The 21,071-nt window shown below is 42.5% G+C and overlaps 1 protein-coding gene across 3 annotated transcripts in view; it reads right to left on the reverse strand.

Annotated features, from left to right (window-relative positions):
* The window catches only part of PUM24 (pumilio 24), a 78,824-nt gene that overhangs the window by 38,353 nt on the left and 19,400 nt on the right, over positions 1–21,071 (reverse strand). For all 3 annotated transcript variants that reach the window (XM_087401956.1, XM_087401959.1, XM_087401955.1), the window contains exons 3-9: positions 19,617–19,678; positions 19,318–19,399; positions 19,097–19,220; positions 18,799–18,882; positions 17,864–17,978; positions 7,462–7,615; positions 7,040–7,150 (exon numbers count right to left, since the gene is read on the reverse strand). In XM_087401956.1, coding sequence (XP_087258082.1) covers positions 7,040–7,150; positions 7,462–7,615; positions 17,864–17,978; positions 18,799–18,882; positions 19,097–19,220; positions 19,318–19,399; positions 19,617–19,678 — 732 coding nt within the window. The remainder of the gene's footprint in view (positions 1–7,039; positions 7,151–7,461; positions 7,616–17,863; positions 17,979–18,798; positions 18,883–19,096; positions 19,221–19,317; positions 19,400–19,616; positions 19,679–21,071) is intronic.

Genomic DNA, 21,071 nt, shown 5'->3' on the forward strand with positions numbered 1-21,071 from the left:
AGGCATTTTGCTGATATTGCAGCTCCATTACATGACCTTACTAAGAAAACTACAGCCTTCATGGGGAATATCACAGAAGAAAGCATTCAATACACTCAAGGAGAAGTTGACTACAGAGCCTATTCTTGTAGTCCCGGATCTTTATCAACCTTTTGATGTTGATTGCGATGCTTGTGGAGAGTGTGTAGGGGCTGCATTACATCAGCATGGACATGTAGTAGCCTATGAGAGCCGAAGATTGCGTGATGCTGAAAGATATCTGGGAATCTATGAGAAAGAGTTATTGGCTGTAATTCATGCCATCCATACATGGAAGCACTATCTTTTGGGTGCAGATTTTACTGTTAAGACAAATCACCAAAGTCTCAGATACTTTTTGACTCAGACCAAGCTTTCCGAGAAGCATATGAAATGGGCAAACATGCTGTCAATGTATCATTTTCAGATTGTCCATACCCCAGGAATTCGGAACAGAGTGGCAAATGCCTTGTCCCGAAGACCCCAGGTCAATAATGTGACTATTGCTTATCATCAGGACCTAGAAGGCATGAGGGAGCAATATGCTAGTGATGCAGATTTTGGTGAAATTTTACAGCAAATGCAAGAGCGGCAATCCACCAGTCACTGTTCCCTGAAAGATGGGTATCTAAAGAAAGATGATTGCCTATGCATCACCCAGGAGATGAGGAAAAAGATTTTGGAGGAATGCCATGCACCTCCCTATGATGGACACAAAGGAATTAAAGCAACAACTCTAGCACTAGAGAGATATTTCTTTTGGCCAGGGATGCGAAAAGATATACATCAGTTTGTTACTGAATGCCTTACGTGTCAGAAAGTGAAGTATGATAGACGGAAGGCACCTGGCCTACTTATGCCTCTTCCCGTGCCCCAGGCACCATGGGAAAGTATTACAATGGACTTTATTTTTTATTTGCCAAGATCAAAGTCAGGGAATGATGGGATTTAGACTATCATTGATAGATTCAGCAAGCAAGCTCATTTCATTCCGGTTCGCAAAACCATAAAGGCAGATCATATGGCTAAGCTTTTCATGGCACAGATCTTTAAGCATCATGGTATGCCTAAGTCCATTGTTAGTGATCGAGATCCTAGAATGACCAGTCTATTCTGGAGAGCTTTATTTGATAACATGGGAACGAACTTGAATTTTTCTTCTTCTTTCCATCCCCAGACAAATGGTCAAAGTGAAGTAGCAAATTCTACAGTTTTGGATATGCTGAAATGCTACGTGGGTGACCAAAGTTCAGACTGGGAAAAGTACCTACCACTGGTAGAGTTTGCTTACAATAATACAATACACAGCTCTACAAGGAAAGCCCCCTTTGAGGTCATTTATGGGAAGGTGATTTTGCCACCTATATTGAGGACCAAAGATGAAATATTTGCAGCTGATCAGTTTGTGAGAGACCTCCAGACAGCTTACAGCCAAGTCCGGACAGCAATTGAAGAGGTCTCAAGAGAAACATAAAAGAGTTGCAGATAAGCGGAGACAGTTAGATCTCAAGGAAGGGGGATTGGGTACTTTTGAAGTTTAAAAAAGCTAGGCTCCGCAAGTTTAAAGGCAAACAGAAAGTGTATGCAAAGTTATCTCCTAGATACTATGGCCCTTTCAGGGTTACACAAAGAATAAATGAGGTTGCATACACGTTAGCATTGCCAAAGCATTGGAGGATTCACAATGCATTCCATGTGAGTCTCCTAAAGAAATTCCAGGGACCAGAGCCTACAGAACCAATATCAGAGGATCCACCAGAAGTGGATGAGCTGGAGAAGATCCTTCAGCCAGAGCAAATTGTGTACCATATTGTATGTAAAGGCCCTCAGGGTGAGGAGTTTTACAGGTATCTTGTAAAATTCAAGAATTATACAGCATTAGATGCCAAGTGGATGGACGAAGACATGTTATCCGACCATCCACAGCTTTTGGATGTTTACAAGGAAGCTTTTCAGTTGAGGTCAACTCAATAGAAGCCGAGGGGATGTCACCACAATGTAAATATCCTAAGTCAAAGTATAGTTGACCATTTATTTGATCATAATTAAAGAGTTTTATATGTGTTAATTATGGTCAAAGAGTTCTTTTAATGATCAAAGGATTGACTACAGTCAAAGATACTTGACTCTAGTCAAGTAAACCTGACTTCGGTCGGGGAGACTTGGTTTATTACCAAGAGGGTTAACCCCGGTTAACCAAGATGTGCCAACTTCAGTTGGAGAGTTGTGCCAACTTCGGTTGGAGAGACTTTGCTATAATTAAGGCGCCTCGACCCTTGGTCAAAGCTCCTTAATTATAATCAAGAGTGTTAACTCCGGTCAACCAGAGAATAAATATATTTTTTTATATTTATTTAGGTGTGCACATGTATTCAGTGGGGACGCCCACTGTGACTAGAATTAGTCCACAGTAGTGCCATGGTGGTGCGCTTTAATTAATTGTTGCAGGTACTAGGAAGAGTTATTTTTCCTAAGCGCTACGGGAGCCTAACAAGCATCTAGGAGGCGGTTCGCGTGACCAAGTGCTTTGAAGACTCCAGAATGGCCCTTAGTGGCATGTAATAAGACTTAGTCTAGATTTTAGACAAGTGGCATGTTGCCAATTTGAAAATGAGCTTGAAGCTCTTGTAATGAAGGATTCACGTTTTGGATTTTAGGATGTATCAGACAGCTCTACGCTGAACTTTTGTAACAGATTCTCTTCAAGTAATAAAATACCTTCGGGGGGTCCAGCCCGACATGTTGTCCTGGGCCCTAGTGTCTCTGTTGAGAAAGGGAGAGAGGGAGAGCAAATGAGAGTGTCTCTGCTGTCTTTTACGAGAGCTAGTATTGCATCCAGCAAGCTGTAGCAGATCAGCCAAGAATGCGTCCACCAGAACAGAGTTTACAGCCCACAAACATCTCCGTTTTCAGTGCGCCTTCCACCAGGCAGGAGCAAGAAGAGAGCCGCCCACAAAAATGACTTCAAATGCAGAAAAGAAGACACACTTGTGATGAACGCAAGCTGGGACAAGGAGTAAGAACAAATCTTAAGGCTCCATGGTCCTCAAAAGTGTGGGGCCGTGTCTGTGACACCCTTGCATATGCTCATGTATCTCACTCATATAGAGCAAAAGACATCAAACCTTCTCCTAGTCCCCATGTCAAGGTAAAGTAATCAAAGGTAATATATGAGTATAATCTCAAAACTCCTATCAAGACCACATTGCAACTCTACAAATAGTGCTTGCTAGATTCTTGTGAAACAATTGGCATCTCATGCATATAAGGAGTGTGTATCCATCTTTCGAAGCAAGAGGCAACTGGAATACTTTATTGGCTCTACTAATCCCCAACAATGAGATCAGGCCAACGGCAAGGCATCCAACCTAGCAGAAACTCAGTAAGAATAGCTGTAGCAAAGAGTAGAAAGGGAAGATGAGAATTCAGCCAACAGAAAGAGCCTGTTTCAGCCTGAAACAGCTCTAGAAGTAGGATGAGAAGTAGACAGCAAACTCTGGTAGGAGGCAGCTGCCTAGGAGTGTCTTCCAACACCAGAAAAGATCAGAGAAAAGTGCGTCTAGCAAGCTGTAGCAGATCAGCCAAGAATGCGTCCACCAGAACAGAGTGTACAGCCCGCAAACATCTCCGTTTTCAGTGCGCCTTGCACCAGGCAGGAGCAGGAAGAGAGGCACCCATGAATATGACTTCAAATGCAGAAAAGAAGAACTTCTATCGTGGAGAAAGTCGGAAACAGCTTCAAAAGTGGCCCTAAATGAAGGCGTCTAGGTTCCAGAAGCATGCCAGCAACAAAGGAAACCAAGGGGAGGAGAAATGTCGCGAAGAAAGCATGAAATTCCACTTCAGCAAGCAAAGGGAGAGCTGCAGAAATCTGCCATCTAGGAATGAAGCTGCCCCTGGTAGGGGTGAAGTCTCAAATCAGCAAGAAAAGCCAAGGAAGGGCTCCAAGGCCTTCCACGGACTTCCAGAGGTGACACAAGGCAAGCAAATAGGCCACCAGCAGACACATAAGAAAAATGACACATAAGCAAAATGAGGCGTGGGATTCTTAATGCTTCTAGGGGGTCAGATGGCACACCATGACCCTTGTGCAAAGGAACCAATGACCCTACTTTGTAGGATCTCTAGGGGGTCAGTTTTTAAAGGACGACCCCACTGAACCAAACCAATGACCTTAGAAAATGAAACCACTCTAATAGCACTAGGAGTTGCACTTATTGCACATGAAATCATAGGTACCTTTTGGGCATTAACTAAGGCAGGTACCTTTTGGGCATTAACTAAGGCCCCTAGCCTAGTACCCTAGGCCAAATGTGACAGTTAGTTTAGACACTTCACGATCACCACCACGCCCCCGTGACAGATAAAGTCATTGCTCAAGGCAATAAATAAGAGGACTCTACAAGATCACTGCAGTAAGGGGGGTCCGTAGAAAAAACTCTATCCCACAGCAAGCAAAAGCCCACAGTCCGGGTTGCAAGGATGTCTTGACTATGGCACGAGACGTTCAGGCACATTAGATACAAGGATCTGGAGGAAATGCGGAAGGTAGGTATGGTGAAGAGACTTCTAGAACTACCCAAACAAGCAAGAAGTTTGCAGAGCTTGCATGGAAGGCAAGCAACACCAGACACCATTCCCAATGGGGGCCACAAATCGAGCCACTAGCGTTGGTTCATTCAAATACCTATGGGCCCATGCCTACTAGATCACTTTTCGGGTCAAAATACTTCCTCACCTTTACAGAGTGGAAGAATCGAGCAATTCCAAAGATCAGTTTAAGCATGCTGAGAGGTAGAAATGTTCCAAGGCCCTTTTGGGTAGAGGCAGTCAATACGGAGTTCACATCCTAAATAGGAAAATGACTAAAGAGGTCATGGGAAAGACACCACAGGAGACGTACTCAAGTAAGAAGCCCATCATAAAACACTTGAGAATTTTGGGTTCTGATGCATGGGTCCAAGTCCACAAAGACACCATAAACAAATTGGATTCAAGAAGCAAGTGCATGTTTAGATAACCATAGTGGTACATGAAGACCCTAAAAGACTCGGGAGCAATTGATATCCCTAAGCGAGTTTAGATAGAGAGTGAAGATCTAACAGCGAACTACATGGATCAAATCAAGATGATTCATAAGCCAAAGACCTTCAAAGAGACACAGGATGTCCTTGAGTGGCGGAAAGCAATGAAGACTGACATGGCTGCCATTAAAAAGAACCACACGTAGGATCTAGTACCAAGGCCATCCAAGCAAGAGATGATTGGAACCAAGTGATCTACAAAACCAAGTACAAGTTAGATGGTATGCCTGACAAGTACAAGGCCAAGTTGGTGGCCAAGGGTGACTCACAAGGTGAAGCCTAGATTATGATGAGACCTTTGCACCAACGGCATGGATGAAACGATTCGTACATTGATAGCAATAGCTGCCCACTATAAGTGGCCTATCTACCAAATGGATGTAAAGTCTTCTTCCTCAATCAAGACTTGGAAGTCTATGTGGAGGAGCCACAAGGCTTTTAGACCTAGAGGACCATGGTGTGCAATATAAGGAGGCACTCTATGGGGCTGAATGTCACATGGCCCCCTGCACTTGGGTGCAAGGTGACACACTGGCTACATCGACAAGTGCATTATAGTTCCTAGATAGGAGATTTTGTCGTATGTTGTGACCCCTTTGTGAGCCCTTGTCCAGGGACAGTCAGGCACAAGCTACGTAGGTCAATCTCTCAGCCTTAGGTCAAGTCAGTAAGTCAGTTCTTGTTCACTAGTACCCACTGGAGAACAGTAGGTTATGTGTTTTCCATCTTATAGTTTAGGTCTTAGCCTAGGTTAGGAGTCCCTTTAGGGTCCCCAAAGGCTGGACAAGTAAGCAGGGAAGGCAGCCTGCAAAGGCTGCCCGAAAACTCCCCTGGCGAATGAGCTAGGGAGGGCTTTTTATAGGCTGGTTGTAGGCCAACCAGTCTATAAAACAGACCGACTCAGTCCGCCCTATAAAAGGGCCCCTTGGCTGCCCTTTTTTCTCATTCAGTGCCCTTGCCTTCAGCTCTCCTACAAGCTCCACTCCAGCCTCCTTGTGCAGCCCCTAAGATCCTCAGTTCTGGCCCTGCTCTAGCCTCAGTGCCTTGGCCATCAGCTCAGCCTAATCTGAAGGTGTCCACGCAGCACAACAGTTGGAGGTTTGGACCAGCAAACGGAGAGAGGTTTGGACACTGTTTCCTCAGCTTTTCTCAGTTTTCTTTACAGGCTACACAGCCTACTTCTTAGCTCTAGTTTCTCAATCATATCTCAGCTCTCTCTCAGTATCTATTACTCTCAGCTATCACTCTCTCACTCACGCAGTAACCCTGCATTCCAGTAGACAGCACAAGCCTCTCCCTTGCCTTGCAGAAGCGTCCTACATCGTCAGTGTGGACAGCATCAAGGTCTCGGTACTGGTCGGCGTTGCCTCTCAAGTCTTTGGGTCTGCTATACGTGTGCACAATGAGCTCTTCAGAAGTGTGTTCCGTGCTCTCTTGAAGAGTGTTCTTTGTATTTCTCAGTTCTCCAAGTATAAAGCAAATTCTCCCCTGATTGGGGGAGGGGGCCCTCAGTGGGTACAGGGACCTTATCGGTTGTCGATTCTACTCTCTTTCTACCCTCATCTCCTTTCTCTCTCTATGGTAAACAACGCTCATTCCTCGCAAAAGGTTTAAAGAAGGTCTTGCTGTGAATTACACGATTCTTGCATTACTATCTGGGCATTCAATTTGCTAGCAGTGAGGGGGGCATTTCGATGTCACAACCCAAGTATATTGGGAATTTATATAGTATTCGAATGTAAATATCCTTTACTGGTGGAATCAAACATACTTGCTTTTGAACATCATATCATAGCAGTACGATGTGAAAAAGACGGGACAATTTCAAACTCAAACATACTTGCTTTTGAACATCATATCATAGCAGTACGATGTGAAAAAGACAGGACAATTTCAAACTAAGGCAGAACTCAAAAGCTGCATGAAAATGCCAGTACCTTACGACTACCAGCTGCAACACACATCAGTCCAACTTTTTCTCCGTCTTTTGTATGAATCATGCGAATAAGTAGCGGACAAAGCTGCTGCACAATTTCGATTGTCGCCATCTGAAAGATATACATCTTAAACTAGATCACCTTACAAAGAAGCTGTGTCGGGCTGAATTTGTCAAAATGCATTGACTTTGAAATGTTGTCAAAGATTTTTCAGACCAAGAGTTGTGTGTAATCAGACAACCTGAGTACCTTGATAATTCACCATTTTAATTTTGGGGGGGAAAAAAACTACTATTCTTAATAGAAAAGAGAGAGAGAGAGAGAGAGAAGATTTGTACACGTTGACTTATTGAAAGCCCCGAAAACAATGATTAGCATAACAACAATCAAACGGATTGTTGGAAGCAAGAAGAACAATTTACCTTACTAGCTATGCTGAAGTATTCAACCAAGGCCCGATGGATTATAGAATGGTCCACAATTCCCTTCTCTAATATTGGTTGCAAAGAGGCTGACATATGCTCAATGATACTCGTTCGCTTTGAGGGCGGCTCATTTACCAACAAATCAGTTACTCTACAAAACAAAGCTTAAAGTTTAATTTGAAGCATTGTTTTTTTGTGAAAATAGTGACTCAAAACACAAAATCCTGGCTCTGCTCTAGCAGACCACATGAACATTTTTTCCAAGCTTTGCGATCCTCCTCATTCCTTCTAGATGCTTATCAGTGGGTTGCATAATATTACTCTGCTAGAAAAAATTATATAGGCAAGCCTTCTTTTCTTTAAAACAAACCAAAACGTGTTAGAAAAAGACCAAAAGAATCCACAAAACAAAGTCCAAATACGAAAGTCAATACATGAAATGGAGAGCTTACCTCCTTCTCTCTAAAACTAGTAGATTCCAAATGGAAACTCCCTTGGGGTGGTAAACTTCTCTAGATCAAATTACAAAGCCAGCAGCCACAATGCTCAAAAATGGCATCCCCTCACTGTTGGAGATATCATAGCCAAAGCGTGTGGTGACATGATGTGTTGGTGTGTAGTACTAGGAGATCTAGTACTAGGTCATGTGTGTGAGTCATGAGTGAGTGCCACGTGTCACTATGGGACTTATCCCATATGCACGTGGTGTTGGGGTGTGTGTGTAGCATATAAAGGCTTGTACTTCAATTGTCTCACTTTGTGATTATGAATGAATGAAAGCCTTCATTATGTCTTCATTTGTGTACCACTTCTTCACTCCCTAGCCTATCTCTCTCTCTCTCTTACTCATATCATGTTTCTAACATGGTATCAGAGCAGGTTCACCCTGCCATAGCTGCCACGTCATCCTAGACCTAACCCTAATCCAAAACCCTAATTCTGCTCAAACCTTTCTTCCTGCAGCTGCCTCAGCCCTGCACATTTCCACCTCAGAATCAGCCTCGTTTCTGTCTCCTTTCAGCTGCTTTCTACCCTTTTAGGGTTTCTGCACAACCACCATCTTTGTTGCACATTTCGCCTCTGTTTGGCAGCCTGTTTTCTCCTTTCTGCAAGCGTAGCCTCTCCATTGCCTACCCTTCATAGCCACCTCTGTTCAGGTCTGTTAGGAGCAGCACGTGTGAAAATTCAAGCCATTTCAGAGCATTTTCATCCCCGTTTTTAGGGTTTCCAGGCCACTGCAGCAGAATAGCGCATCCATGTGCATTAATTGCAGATTTTCCAGCCACTTGGAGGAATTTTCGACCTGTTTTGGAGCAGTTACTTGCATTTCGAGTTGCTCTAGGGTTGCTGCTGCAGAGCCGCTTCAACAGAGCAGTTTTCGGGGCTGTTCCTAGCTCTATTTCATCTAGAATTGCCCATTCTTTGCCTGGTGATCTGTTGGTGCATTTTGATCCGCCCATACCTCTACTACAGCCTCTTGGTATAGCTTGGAGCTGGTTTGCAAAAGCGCTTCACAAATTTCGAGCTATCTCATTGCATTGGGCGCCCCTCTAGCTCCCTTCTTGAGGATTTCAGACCTGCTACAGCAACTCGAGCAAATCTTGCCCACAGGTGCTCTCCTATTGATCCATTCTGGCACTTCAGGGTATCTACTTGACTTGGTTTCACTCAGTTCTCTATTTCAAGGAGTATTCTTGCTGCTTTTCCATTAGAGTTTGCATTTTGGAGCCCCTGAGGGCCCCCACCAGCAGCTGGACACATAAATTGACGCATTTCTCAAGCTGCTGAGTCATTTCAAAGCCCTAGACAAGCTCCTTTATTGGCTGGTTATCTATTTCAGCTTGCCATCTTTGCTACCTCAGTTTGACACTTTGAAGCCTAGTCCTCGAGGTGAAGGCTCATCAGCACCACTTTCCGCTAGCGATGAGCAGCATGACAAAGCACTAGCGCTTATTGGTGTGAGGTTGGTCAACAACTTGCTTCATCAACTTTACTACAGCCAAGGAGAACATGGACAAGCTCAAGAATATTTATGCTACATCTTTTGGACCTGAGCCGGAAGCTTCATCTGCTATGTTGCATGATCTATTCCTCTCAAAGGTGGTAGATGATGCTTAGCTCTATGCTATGTGTGTTTGTGTTGAGTCAATAAAGGTTCTCAGCCTTGAGTTGTCCCTCTAAACTGAATGTATTTGGCGTCAATAAGAAGTACTTTGCCCTTGGTTGTCCCCCAAAAAGGAATGTATTGTCTTTTACTTTGGTTTGATGATATTGACCACCCAGTTCAGTAAGGGGGTGACGAGTGATGGTTTGCCCTTGCCGATCGCAAGCTGACAAAGAAGTCACTATCACATGGGAGATGTTGGATAGTTAGACTTGCTCTTTGCAGTATTGCGATGGAGGGGGAATCGATTTACTCTTGCAGTATTGCAATGGAGGGGGAATCGATTTACTCTTGCGTGTTGGGTCTCACACTCTTTGCTCTGAAAGGGGGGGTTGGAGATATCATAGCCAAAGTGTGTGGTGATGTGATGTGTTGGTGTGTAGTACTAGGAGATCTAGTAATAATTCATGTGTGTGTCATGTGTGAGTGCCACGTGTCACTATGGGACTTATCCCATATGCACTTGGTGCTAGTGTGTGAGTGTGTAGCCTATAAAGGCTTGTACTTGACTTGTCTCATTTAGTGCGTATGAATGAATGAAAGCCTTCATGGATTCTACATTTGTGTACCACTTCTTCACTACCTGGCCTAAATCTCTCTCTCACTCACAACATGTTTCTAACACTCACACCTTTTGGAAATGCCTATTGCTACTCATCTAAAATAACAAATGCAAGTGAAAATTATGCAGCCCATTCAAACACAATAACTAAGAAAGCAACAAGCAATATAACAAAGGCATTCTTGCCCCTTCTACAAGGGTCCTTATAGGGGTTAAGAACGAAAGTGGAGGGATGAATATACCTTTTTTTTTGAAAAAATATTTTTTAGTTTTCTATTTAAACATAGGCGACGAGACCTATGAGGGCAAATGGTGGGAGAGATGACTGAAGAATGCAACATCAAAAACTACAAGTGGAAGTAGGAATACACTCTGTCTCTGCCTAAGGGGTGATTCCCATCATGTGTCATGCATGAGTGTCTACTCAAGTCCACTTGAGTCCTATTGGGACTGCTAATGTCACTCAAGCATGTCCAAAATCTGTTCTTGTTGTTCCCCTAAGCATCATGAGGTAGCCTCACAATGTGATGTGGCTATAAGAGTTCCTCACATGGAGCAAGACCTCACATGCACTATGTCCAGTCTCCTACTATTCAGATATCTTTGGAGAGTGGGCTTAGGGTTGTTAGAATTATTGTTATATTCTAGGCAGTGGCCAATGTAATGTAATAAGTAGGTTAGGGGCACTTTTCCCTCATTGAGGTCTTTTCCCCTAACCACAATCCAATCCCTAACTACGGTTAGTGGATAGGATAAGGTTTTTGTCACTTAGACAAAACCCCACACTTTCTTGTACTTCTTACTTCTTCTGTTCAGACGTTCAATTCACTCTTTCTTTCTAATCTCCCAAATCTCACATTTGGTATCAGAGCAGGCTCTTCTTGCCCATGCTCCGAAATATATATTAAATTTTGATGTCTATACAATATTTATTGTATATTGCATCAAATAGATGCACTTTTTACAAAATATTTGCTTGCTTAGCTTTAGCTACTATTGTTGCTCTCTTTTGAGTTGACAAAAGAGTGGGTTCACTAAAAGATTCTACCCAGCACCATAAACACTTGCCAAAGCACCCATAGCAGCAATCGCCATGATTCTTCTTGCTAGTTTCTCTCCAAAAGTAGATAGTGCCAAGTCCCGCCTCACAAAAATACGCTTGCACGCAGAAGGGGGTAGAGGCACAAGGGAGACTAGCTTTGAAAGTGCCTTGCACTTTATCATCTCTTCCTTCCCATAAGCGGAGAACAAAGTATGAAAGCACACTAGGCTATGGCGCTCGAACATTCCCATGTAGTGTCTTAGTGCTGAATCCACACCGATGCTGTCATCTCGACCCCCTTTACGTGTCACAAACTTATCAAGTTCGATGACGTCTTGAAAATTGAGATAACATCAGTAATCTTCTCAATGCCAAACTAAGAACATAAATTCATTCATATTGACAAAATATCATGAACTTACAATTAATGCACTTCAAGTTTGCAAGCTGAATAAAGCTTTATATGGGCTGAAACAAGCCCCACGTGCATGGTATGCCAAGATTGATGCATTCCTAGCAAGTAAGGGGTTACAAAACACTCCCACGGAAAGCACCCTCTACATCAAGAAGGATGGGGGGGATATTTTGGTCATCATTCTTTATGTAGATGACATGCTGCTCACAGGGGGGTCAAATGAGGAAATAATTGCACATTTCAAAGCTGAGTTGAAAGCTGAATTTGACATGACAGATTTGGTCATGTTAAATTTCTATTTGGGGATCCAGTTCATACAAGACAAGCGTGGCATCGTCGTGTCTCAATCCAAGTACATGCAAAAGCTATTGGATAGGTTCAACATGCATGATTGTAAGCCTATAGCCACTCCCATGGAGCCAGGGCTGAAGCTTATTATGTATGATGCAAGTGAATCAGTGGATGTCACACTTTACAACCAGGTTGTTGGATGCCTCATTTATTTGTGCAATACAAGGTCCGATATTCAATATGCAGTATCTTAGGTGAGCAGGTATATGCACAACCCAAAGACTACACATTGGCAGGCTGTAAAACACATCTTCCATTATTTGCAAGGCACAAAGTCTTATGGCTTGATGTTTCCTAGGGGGGGTGACTTGCAGATGCATGCTTACAATGGTTCAGATTGGGCTGGAGACTATGATACCAGGCAGTCCACTAGTGGTAATTGTTTCTTTTTTGGCAAAGCTTGCACTTGAAGGAAGAATAGGAGCTGTACTCATGGATCTCTTCCTACCAAACTCCTTCCAAGTTGCTCAAGAGGGAGCTTTCTCTGTCCTTTCCTCTACAAGAGGTTGTCCCAATCTGCAAAACAAAGGATCCCTTCTTGTCTCTACTAGCTGAGCAAGAAATTCTCTGTAAAAACTCTCCTTGTTAGATTGCATGCCCTCTTCCTGATTGGTCTTTTGTTGTCACATGCTGGTATAATCCTTCAATTCCTGATTCATGCATGGCTGTCATTGATGCAATACTTGATACTTTGATAGCGGTGCTTCCAAGCACATAGCTTCATGCAAGAAAGTTGTTTCTTTCTTTGAACGATGCACCTACTTGTGCTAATAATGTTTCTTATGCCGTGAGAGGCATTTTGGCCAAGTTGAGCTTACTTCAGCATCTAGTGATCCAGTCTCTCTTCAAGATGTTTTATGTGTTCCAAGGATTAAAAAGAATTCCATGTCCATTTCAGCTATTGCTACATCTAGATATAGAGTTATTTTTTATGGTTACCGCTATGCCATTTATAATTTCACAAATGGCACCCCCATTATCATCATTAGAACATTGACTAGAGGTCTTTATAGACTTGAAGCACTTGCAATACAAGATTCAGGCATTGCAGAGACACATTTGTGGCATGAGCATTTTGGGCATGTTAACTGTGCCAGTATGGTCAGGATACATCCACAAAATATGGTTGTCGATCTCCCGAAAATGCATGTTATGTTTGTGAGGGATGCTTACGGAAAAAATGTGTCAGTTTTCCTTCCTAAATATGGAAGTTTGGTGGAGCCTGCAAGTTGTATCCATTTAAATCCAAGTCAAAGTCTTTTTATATACCTTCATAAGACTAAAACATATGCAATCTTACAAATAAAATAGAGCAAGAAAAAGTAACAAGGAAAGAAGGGCATTTGCAAGCAACTTTAGACAAAATTATGAGTAAATGGGAAAAATAAAAATTAAAAATAATAAAGCAAAGCTACGCTTATTTTTTCATCACCAGAAGCTACCACATGGGTTTCAAAAGATTTCGGAATCTTTTAGGTAAACCCAAGGCTCACAACCAAACAATAAAAACTTGATAGCAAACAATTTCTTGCTATGGTTGAGATGTTAGTCATCAAAATGACTTGTACTTTCACTTCATTTTTTCTCCTGCAATCTACATCCTGCTGGGGTCTCCAACCTCACTACTTCCCAACAAATCCATACCACATGGGAGACAGAACTTTTGGGTGTCCCGTGTTGGAAAACTGAAAGGAAAGCAAAGAGTGGACACAAACTCAGAATACTTGCATTACTTGGTTGTAGAATGAAGAAGAGTGAGGTCCTTAAGTAGGCACCTCATACATGCTCACTGACATCACTGATGACCTCAGAGCTCCACAATCATCTCCTCAATCTGCTCCTAGATTCTCTCAATCGTCCTATGTGGCTTTCCACCACCTAACTGTGCTTGTGGGCACCTAACTGTGCCTCTAGTACTCACACATAGAAACCAAGGTGTGCCTGAGGCATACACCTTGAGATATCCCAACAAACCCCCCCTCAAGGAAATGCCTCAGGCTATGTCAAGGATACATCTAGTCTCATAGTTTCTCATGCCATCTCATGGTGGTCAAGGATAAATCTATGGCTAGGTTCTCATGCTAGCAAGGGTTCCCTTGGGTGTAAGGTAAACAAAAGGGATACAAAAAGACCTTCCAATGGTTATCTCCCCTGCATGTACATGCACACAATGTCTGCAGGAGGTACCATGGAGCAAAACATACACATGGCCTACATCATAAGGTGACCAGAGGTGTTTACAAAACACACAAAACACAATAGTTTATTTCATTCATTTTGGAGGACTATCCAGGCTGAGTACCTTGACATAAAAAGAGAGATCTGGAGCATATATAGAGATGTTTTAAAATGCATAATCTTCATGGGATGCCTCATCTTGTGGAGGCAAAATATCCATGTCAAGGCAAGGTCTTACCACATGGGCAGTGTCTAGTGCCTTATAAGATGGTACTATGATAGAACAAGTGGATCTGAAAGTCATATCCCTCAAGAGAACAATTATCTTGTCATCTCCATAGTTGTGTAGAGAAGCATATCTTAGGTATCTGACCTTCATCTTTTTCTTGTACTTGGAGTCAAATAAAAGTGCCATGAGAGGGTAGATCTCTGGCTTTGTAGTTGCTTCCTTTTTGGCAACCATTGTTTTGGCAATCTTCAACAAGGAAGTCAGGTTGACATTTTCATCCTTTGTAGCATAACAAGACGTTGCTTTATGTTTTGGCTTTTCACATATTTTGCATAAGCAAGCCATGAGAGGCTCTAACCCAGGTATTAGGTAGTGTCTTCTCTCTTACAGGGCTTAGAATAACAACTGAAATGCTTCAAAATATAAGCATTTAATGTAGCAAAGTCTTGTGACCAAATTTCAATCAATGATGCTTCTTCTTACATGCTTCATAGAAGTGGCTAAAATGAATACTTTCCAATCAAAACCAGGTCTAGCAATTCAAAACAAAACTGAAGCCACACTTGTACTGAAGTTATTGAAAGTTTCAAAAAAACCAGAAATGCTAGAGTAGCATTTTATGTAGCATCATCTTCAAAAACTTGTCCAAAACTGTCAAAACTAAAAAGCTGAACTTGGAGGGCTTGTAGCTCACTCTTCAAAGCAAGGAAAAGAGGGCTTTCTGAAGCAAAAGAAAGCTCATATACCAAAGAGGGTCCAGCACAGAGGTTGGACGAAATGGTGCGCACTTTTGCCCGAGAGAGTTGCTACAGGCTGAAACTGAGTTTTGACGATTTCTCCCTCGTTACTGAACCAAATGACTTGAAAAATGGCTCAAAATCTTCGTCTTGAGGTCGCCCATCTACTCCTAAGAGGACTCAGGCAATGGCGGAGCAGGCAGGGAGTATTGAGCAATAGAAGAAATTCGTTGTTTGGAGAATGGCAGCCACCACAGACGTTTTTTCTTCAATTGCTTGCAGGTGGAAGTTCGCCCATACTAGAGTAGTTTCCAGCTCAAAGGGTTTGGGCAATGGTCGTTTGTAGGTGGAGAACCAAGCTCTCAAAGATTTTGGGAAGAAAGAGGAAAATGGAGAAGAAGAAGATGATGATGTGGCAGAAATGGGCTCAAGGGGGATCAAAGGGCTCTGATACCATGTTGGAAAACTGAAAGGAAAGCAAAGAGTGGACACAAACTCAGAATACTTGCATTACTTGGTTGTAGAATGAAGAAGAGTGAGGTCCTTAAGTAGGCACCTCATACATGCTCACTGACATCACTGATGACCTCAGAGCTCCACAATCATCTCCTCAATCTGCTCCTAGATTCTCTCAATCATCCTATGTGGCTTTCCACCACCTAACTGTGCTTGTGGGCACCTAACTGTGCCTCTAGCACTCACACATAGAAACCAAGGTGTGCCTGAGGCATACACCTTGAGATATCCCAACATCCCGGTGCCTATATGAATGCAGCATTGCTTGGGTGAAGAGGATGCTCTCTGTGTAGGAAATTTCGGTAGCATGAAGTAGTGGTGGGACTATCCACATCTACTAGATGTATTCCTACTATGGGTTGTCACTATGTTGTGTTAGGCAAGAGAAAGGAGCATCTAGGGAGTACAAGTATCTAGGGAGATGATCAATAAACATGCCATGCAAGTGAAAGCCCCTAGAGATCCATGCTTACCAACCTTTTTTGTCTCCGTCAATTGTGACCTGCATGGACCCATGTGGCATCTTCTGGTTGAATGCAGCCTCTCAAAATTTATTAAAAAGTCTTCAAGATCGAAGGGTCTATGAGACTGAAAAAACCAGATACAATGAGCTGCATGGGGGGAGCCATAAGCGAGCATCTACACCCAGGACAAGTGCAACACAAACATAGAAACACTAATACATTAAACGTCTAAACCCATGGAGAGGATGGAAACTGTGGTGTGGCATCATTGCAGTGGTCCTCAGGATGCTGGTGGAGGCATGAGATCTCGATGATGTACAAGACTGCAGTGGTATAAAACTCCGAATAGAACACTGGCAACGATCAATGTGTGTCGTCCAATGTGGTCTCCCTTGCTGTGGCCCTGAGTCAGGCAACTCGTCGGCCGTGCCTCTAGTTTGGTGAATATGGATGGAAGATCCCCGATCTGTGCATCGACTTGCTGGCGAGTCTGTCGTGTGTCTCTCACTTCGGGCCTCAGCTGCGCTATCTTCCGAGAGAGAGAGAGAGAGAGAGAGAGAGAGAGGGGGGGGGGGACGGGGGCGGTATTATAATCTGCAAAAGGACAAATTATCCTTTGTAACAAAGTTTGTACATGTGTTTCCAAAACACCATGATTGAGCAACTCAAGATGCTCAGTACATACCTAAAACTGAAAAATGGACACACACTTTCTTTTTTGGGGTGAAATCCATGTGTCCAAGAGTATTTGCAGCACTTCTAATCTTTATGCATGACATATTGAAGAGGGGAAGGTGCTGCGATGTATTCAAGGATTGCACCCTACCCTAGCATCTAATGTGAGGGCCCATGAGCCCCAAATCATCGGGAAAGCTGCCAAGCTTGCTGAGAGATATGGTCATTCTTGAGACCCAATATTTCACCTCTTGTTGGGCTGAGTTTTGGCATCTGCTTAAAGCTAAGAGTGGTTATTTTACATCCTTCACACCATTTAGGCATCTATTGTCTTCAGATAAATATTAATCCTCTCCTATTCTGTCAAGCAGATGATCACATTCATTGATTCGTATGTGTGTGTGTGCACGCGAGCGGGTTAGAATTCTCCTAAGGTTTACTTGGTTCCATCCAGACTTATCATTGTAACATACCAAGCATTGTTCAAATGCAGGAATATGTCAAGGGCTTAGCTGTGACAAGGGGTGATCCTGATTTGCACCACATGCGGTGTTGCTCTTTCTATGTTCCACTTTTAATTATCTGTGTGATTTTATGGAAGTTAATGTTGTTTGGAATTTTCAGTTCATGGCTATTTTAAAATTTTGATGTTACATAAAATGAATCAACACACTTCCACTATAGCAAGATCTAACAATGACACCCATGTCCGAATCTTAGCAAGTCACACGTCTGTCAATCCCATTCTTTGTAAGCATGGTCATTCAGTAGTAGCCACACTAAGGGTGCAATGTGCATGTGCATGACCGTGCAGGTAGTACACAGATATAAGAGACTTACGAATTTAATAAATCTATAGGAATGTTTATTTAACTTGCATCTGCACAATCATGACTGTGTTTAGCTATATTTTCAAAAGGCAATCAGACTACATGCTTTGTTTATACATACGTAGCACAACTTAGACCAACACAATATGCAGGATTTTGCTTCAGTCAAATTTATTTTCTTCTTTTCTGTTTTCGATCCTTGCATCTCAAGCGGTCATGATAGGATTTCATCTGACCTGCACTCGCCCTTTGTGATAATACCCTTAAACAATCGATATTCTGGGGAGAAAAACTCCGCAAGAAGCTCCTTCTTCTGAAGACTATTTGCAAGCTTATATGCATGTTCGACAACTGTTCAAAAGGTTGCCCACAAAGATAAAATTCAGGCGCAATGATATGTTTCAACCCTCCCACAAGAGAAAATAATTTGAGCAAATTCTAAGCCCCACCATATCCTTTCGTTTCCTTTTTGAGACTGTACACAAAAGTCCCATGCAAACATTTCAAAAACACTGCCTGAACCACATCGACAGCTATTCTTGCCTTGACGATACGGAAAGTCCTGAATTACTAATGGGCAGACTTCAATTCGTACAAAGCTACAAGAGGAACCTGGACTAGGAGGCCAAAAAGCATACTTGATTTGTCCCTTTACATCAGCCAGTACAAGACAAGTGTGCTTTTTATCCTATTCTTTTTATGACTTTATCCTGTCAAATAGAAACACTTAAAAAGACATTCCTCAGTGCAAAAGTCAATTTTTGCAAGGAACTACAAGGACAAACCCTGTTTTTGAAGGAACCCCCTTCGTTTTTCCCACGATCTCACAATCTCCCTGTATGCTAGATGTCATCCAACTTTTCCTAGATGGAACAAAAATATGTAGAACCTATTGGCTAAAAGAGAAACAGAACCTATAATTTTCACTGATGGACATCATAGCCTTACACCAAATGAAACCGATAGCCTTAGCATAGACATCATGTGGGGGGGAGTGATATAAGTAAAGTAGAATTCAATTGCTTGCCATCATGGTGGAGGAAGAAAGAAACAAAGACACCAAGACAGAGAAAAGAATGATCCAAAAGCATAATGTGACAGAAAAATTAAAACTTATTTGGCAAAAAGCTCCAGCACTCATAGCCTACAGGACCAATAAAGGCCCATATACCTGCAGACCCAACAGGGTGGCGAAGAAATGCAACCACGTTTCCGTGCAACGAAGAAATCAACTGTTGCAACTGATCTTTGCTGGCTGCAAGATCGGAGAAATGCAAGGTAACTATCTCTGTTTAAAAAGTGAAAGGCTGAGGTAACTATCTCTGTTTAAAAAGTGAAAGGCTGCAGAGTTTGCAGATGGAGGTACAGTTTTAGAAGAACAAACCATACACTGCTTGGATACTTTATTCGAACTAGTTCATCAAACATGAGACAATAGGGAGTGAAGTTGGGAGAATAGCCATGCACACCCTGATCCAACATTTTCACCACAAGATGATGTGCATATGTATTCCGAGCTAATGCAAAGAAATGGGTCCGAAGCTCCTCATAAATGGAAGCCTTCTCAGAAGGGTTGCAATACTTGAGGCAGGTCTGTATGGACAAAATCAATGGTCAACCATATAGAGCTCGAAATCAGAATAATATCTAGCAACTAGAGTAGACATCAATTCCTCTATTGCAAACATACCTGCAGTACACGTGATGTAGTGTGGGAAGTGACCATCTCAGGTATCTTCCCCTTCATTTTTTCTAAAATCTCTGAGACAAGACTGCAGATTTCACTCAATCCTTCAGTGCTGGAGCATTTTACCACCTTATAACTTAACTTTTCTGCAATACTGACATTATTTTTAACCAGCTTTTGTTGATACACCATAAAAGTAACAAAAGTCCCCACTAAATCCCAGTGCAGCTGACAGTCATGGCATATTTCTATTAAGTTCAATGATCAAATCAGCCTACCAAGAACTTGGCAGATCCGCATACCTAGAACGCTCGCTGCTTTTCAACTTTCTCTGTCTTAATTTTTCCCATTTTGTCACCACCTCCTGCAGCAACACAAAAGTCACTCTTCCCATGAAATGCATAATATATCATGCCTGATGTAAATGTTCTAACATGCTTGAGTTTAAAGAGAAAGAAAGAGAATCTATTAATATCTATGGGAGACCAACAGATCTACGGGACAGCAAAAAAAACAGCTAAAACATCCATTCAAGGAGGGCACAAGGCAGCTCCCAAGGAGCGCATAAAGCGACTCCAAATTATTATAAATATCTACATTGACATCTTCATCTCAAGACGGTGAACTGCATCATTACATACAAAAATTGGAGTGAAGAGTGCAGAATGAAAAAAACTATAAAACCGATTGCTGTTGCTCTTCTGCACAATATACAATCCCAGGATTGAGAAGTGTTATGCGAAGCTACTATGAGGAAGGAACAAGTCTGAATGTTTACCATATGGCAATCTGGTATGTTATCCTCTGTCCTAAATATCTCATTCAAGCGGCCCACCTGCAAATCATCCTTTCTATTTCCATCGATGCACCTCATCATAACCATTTCTTAGTAGTCTTACAGCAAAAACGTTTTCCACACTTCTCTAGCTTCGCTTCTCCCTTGCTTCCAGGGGAGGAAGCCACCAAGCTCTCCAAATTCTACATTAAAAAAATGTGTCCTCCTCTACCATCCACCTGGCATTTCTGACAGCCCACATAGCTCAAAAAGCATGGGAAGATGAAACCTCTACCATTCCCCATAGAATGTCTTAACGTGGACTAGGTTGGGACCATGTCCCCCATTCCCGGAACACATTCCCCCACATTCTCCTTTTGGCATGGCACGAATGGGTAAAAGTCCCGAAAACAATGTGGAACATCTTCACATCTATGTCATTATGCACCTCTAGGGCAATTTGCACATTGCAAACATCTTCATCATTAGACATTTCAGTTTTTTATGTATTTTGTGTGTTTTTAGTAGTTTAATACTGAAATGGAAAGTTTTAAGCTGTTAAAATTGATTTTTTTAATATTTTGGTATATTTCCATGTGATTTGATGGTGTGTCATATGATGTGGGATTCTCGTTCCCACTTCCACATTCTACCATCCAAAATTTTCCCGTTCCAGCATCAGACATTCCCGGAACATTCCTGTTCCCTGATAACTATGGTTTATTTTGCTAGGCCTAGCTCCACTGCTGCCCTTTCTTTCCTACCCCAGCCTGCCTTTCCTCACCAGTCCCTTGGGCTGGATTTGTCCCAATATTAGGCAGAACAGGGAGGGGAGGGCCCCCTCCCTTTTCTGCCTTTTCACAACCCTTTTGGCTGTTGTCGTGCCCTACAAGGCCCTTTTCCCCCATCAGTTTACTTCTCTCCCTCCTTTCCACCTCTTTTTCCCCTCTTCTTTGGTCCTTCCCTTTCTCTTCTACCCTCC

Source organism: Dipteris shenzhenensis, chromosome 30, assembly GCF_047967505.1.
Source record: "Dipteris shenzhenensis isolate YYH24624 ecotype China chromosome 30, Dip_SZ_1.0, whole genome shotgun sequence".
NCBI classification, from domain to species: domain Eukaryota; kingdom Viridiplantae; phylum Streptophyta; class Polypodiopsida; order Gleicheniales; family Dipteridaceae; genus Dipteris; species Dipteris shenzhenensis.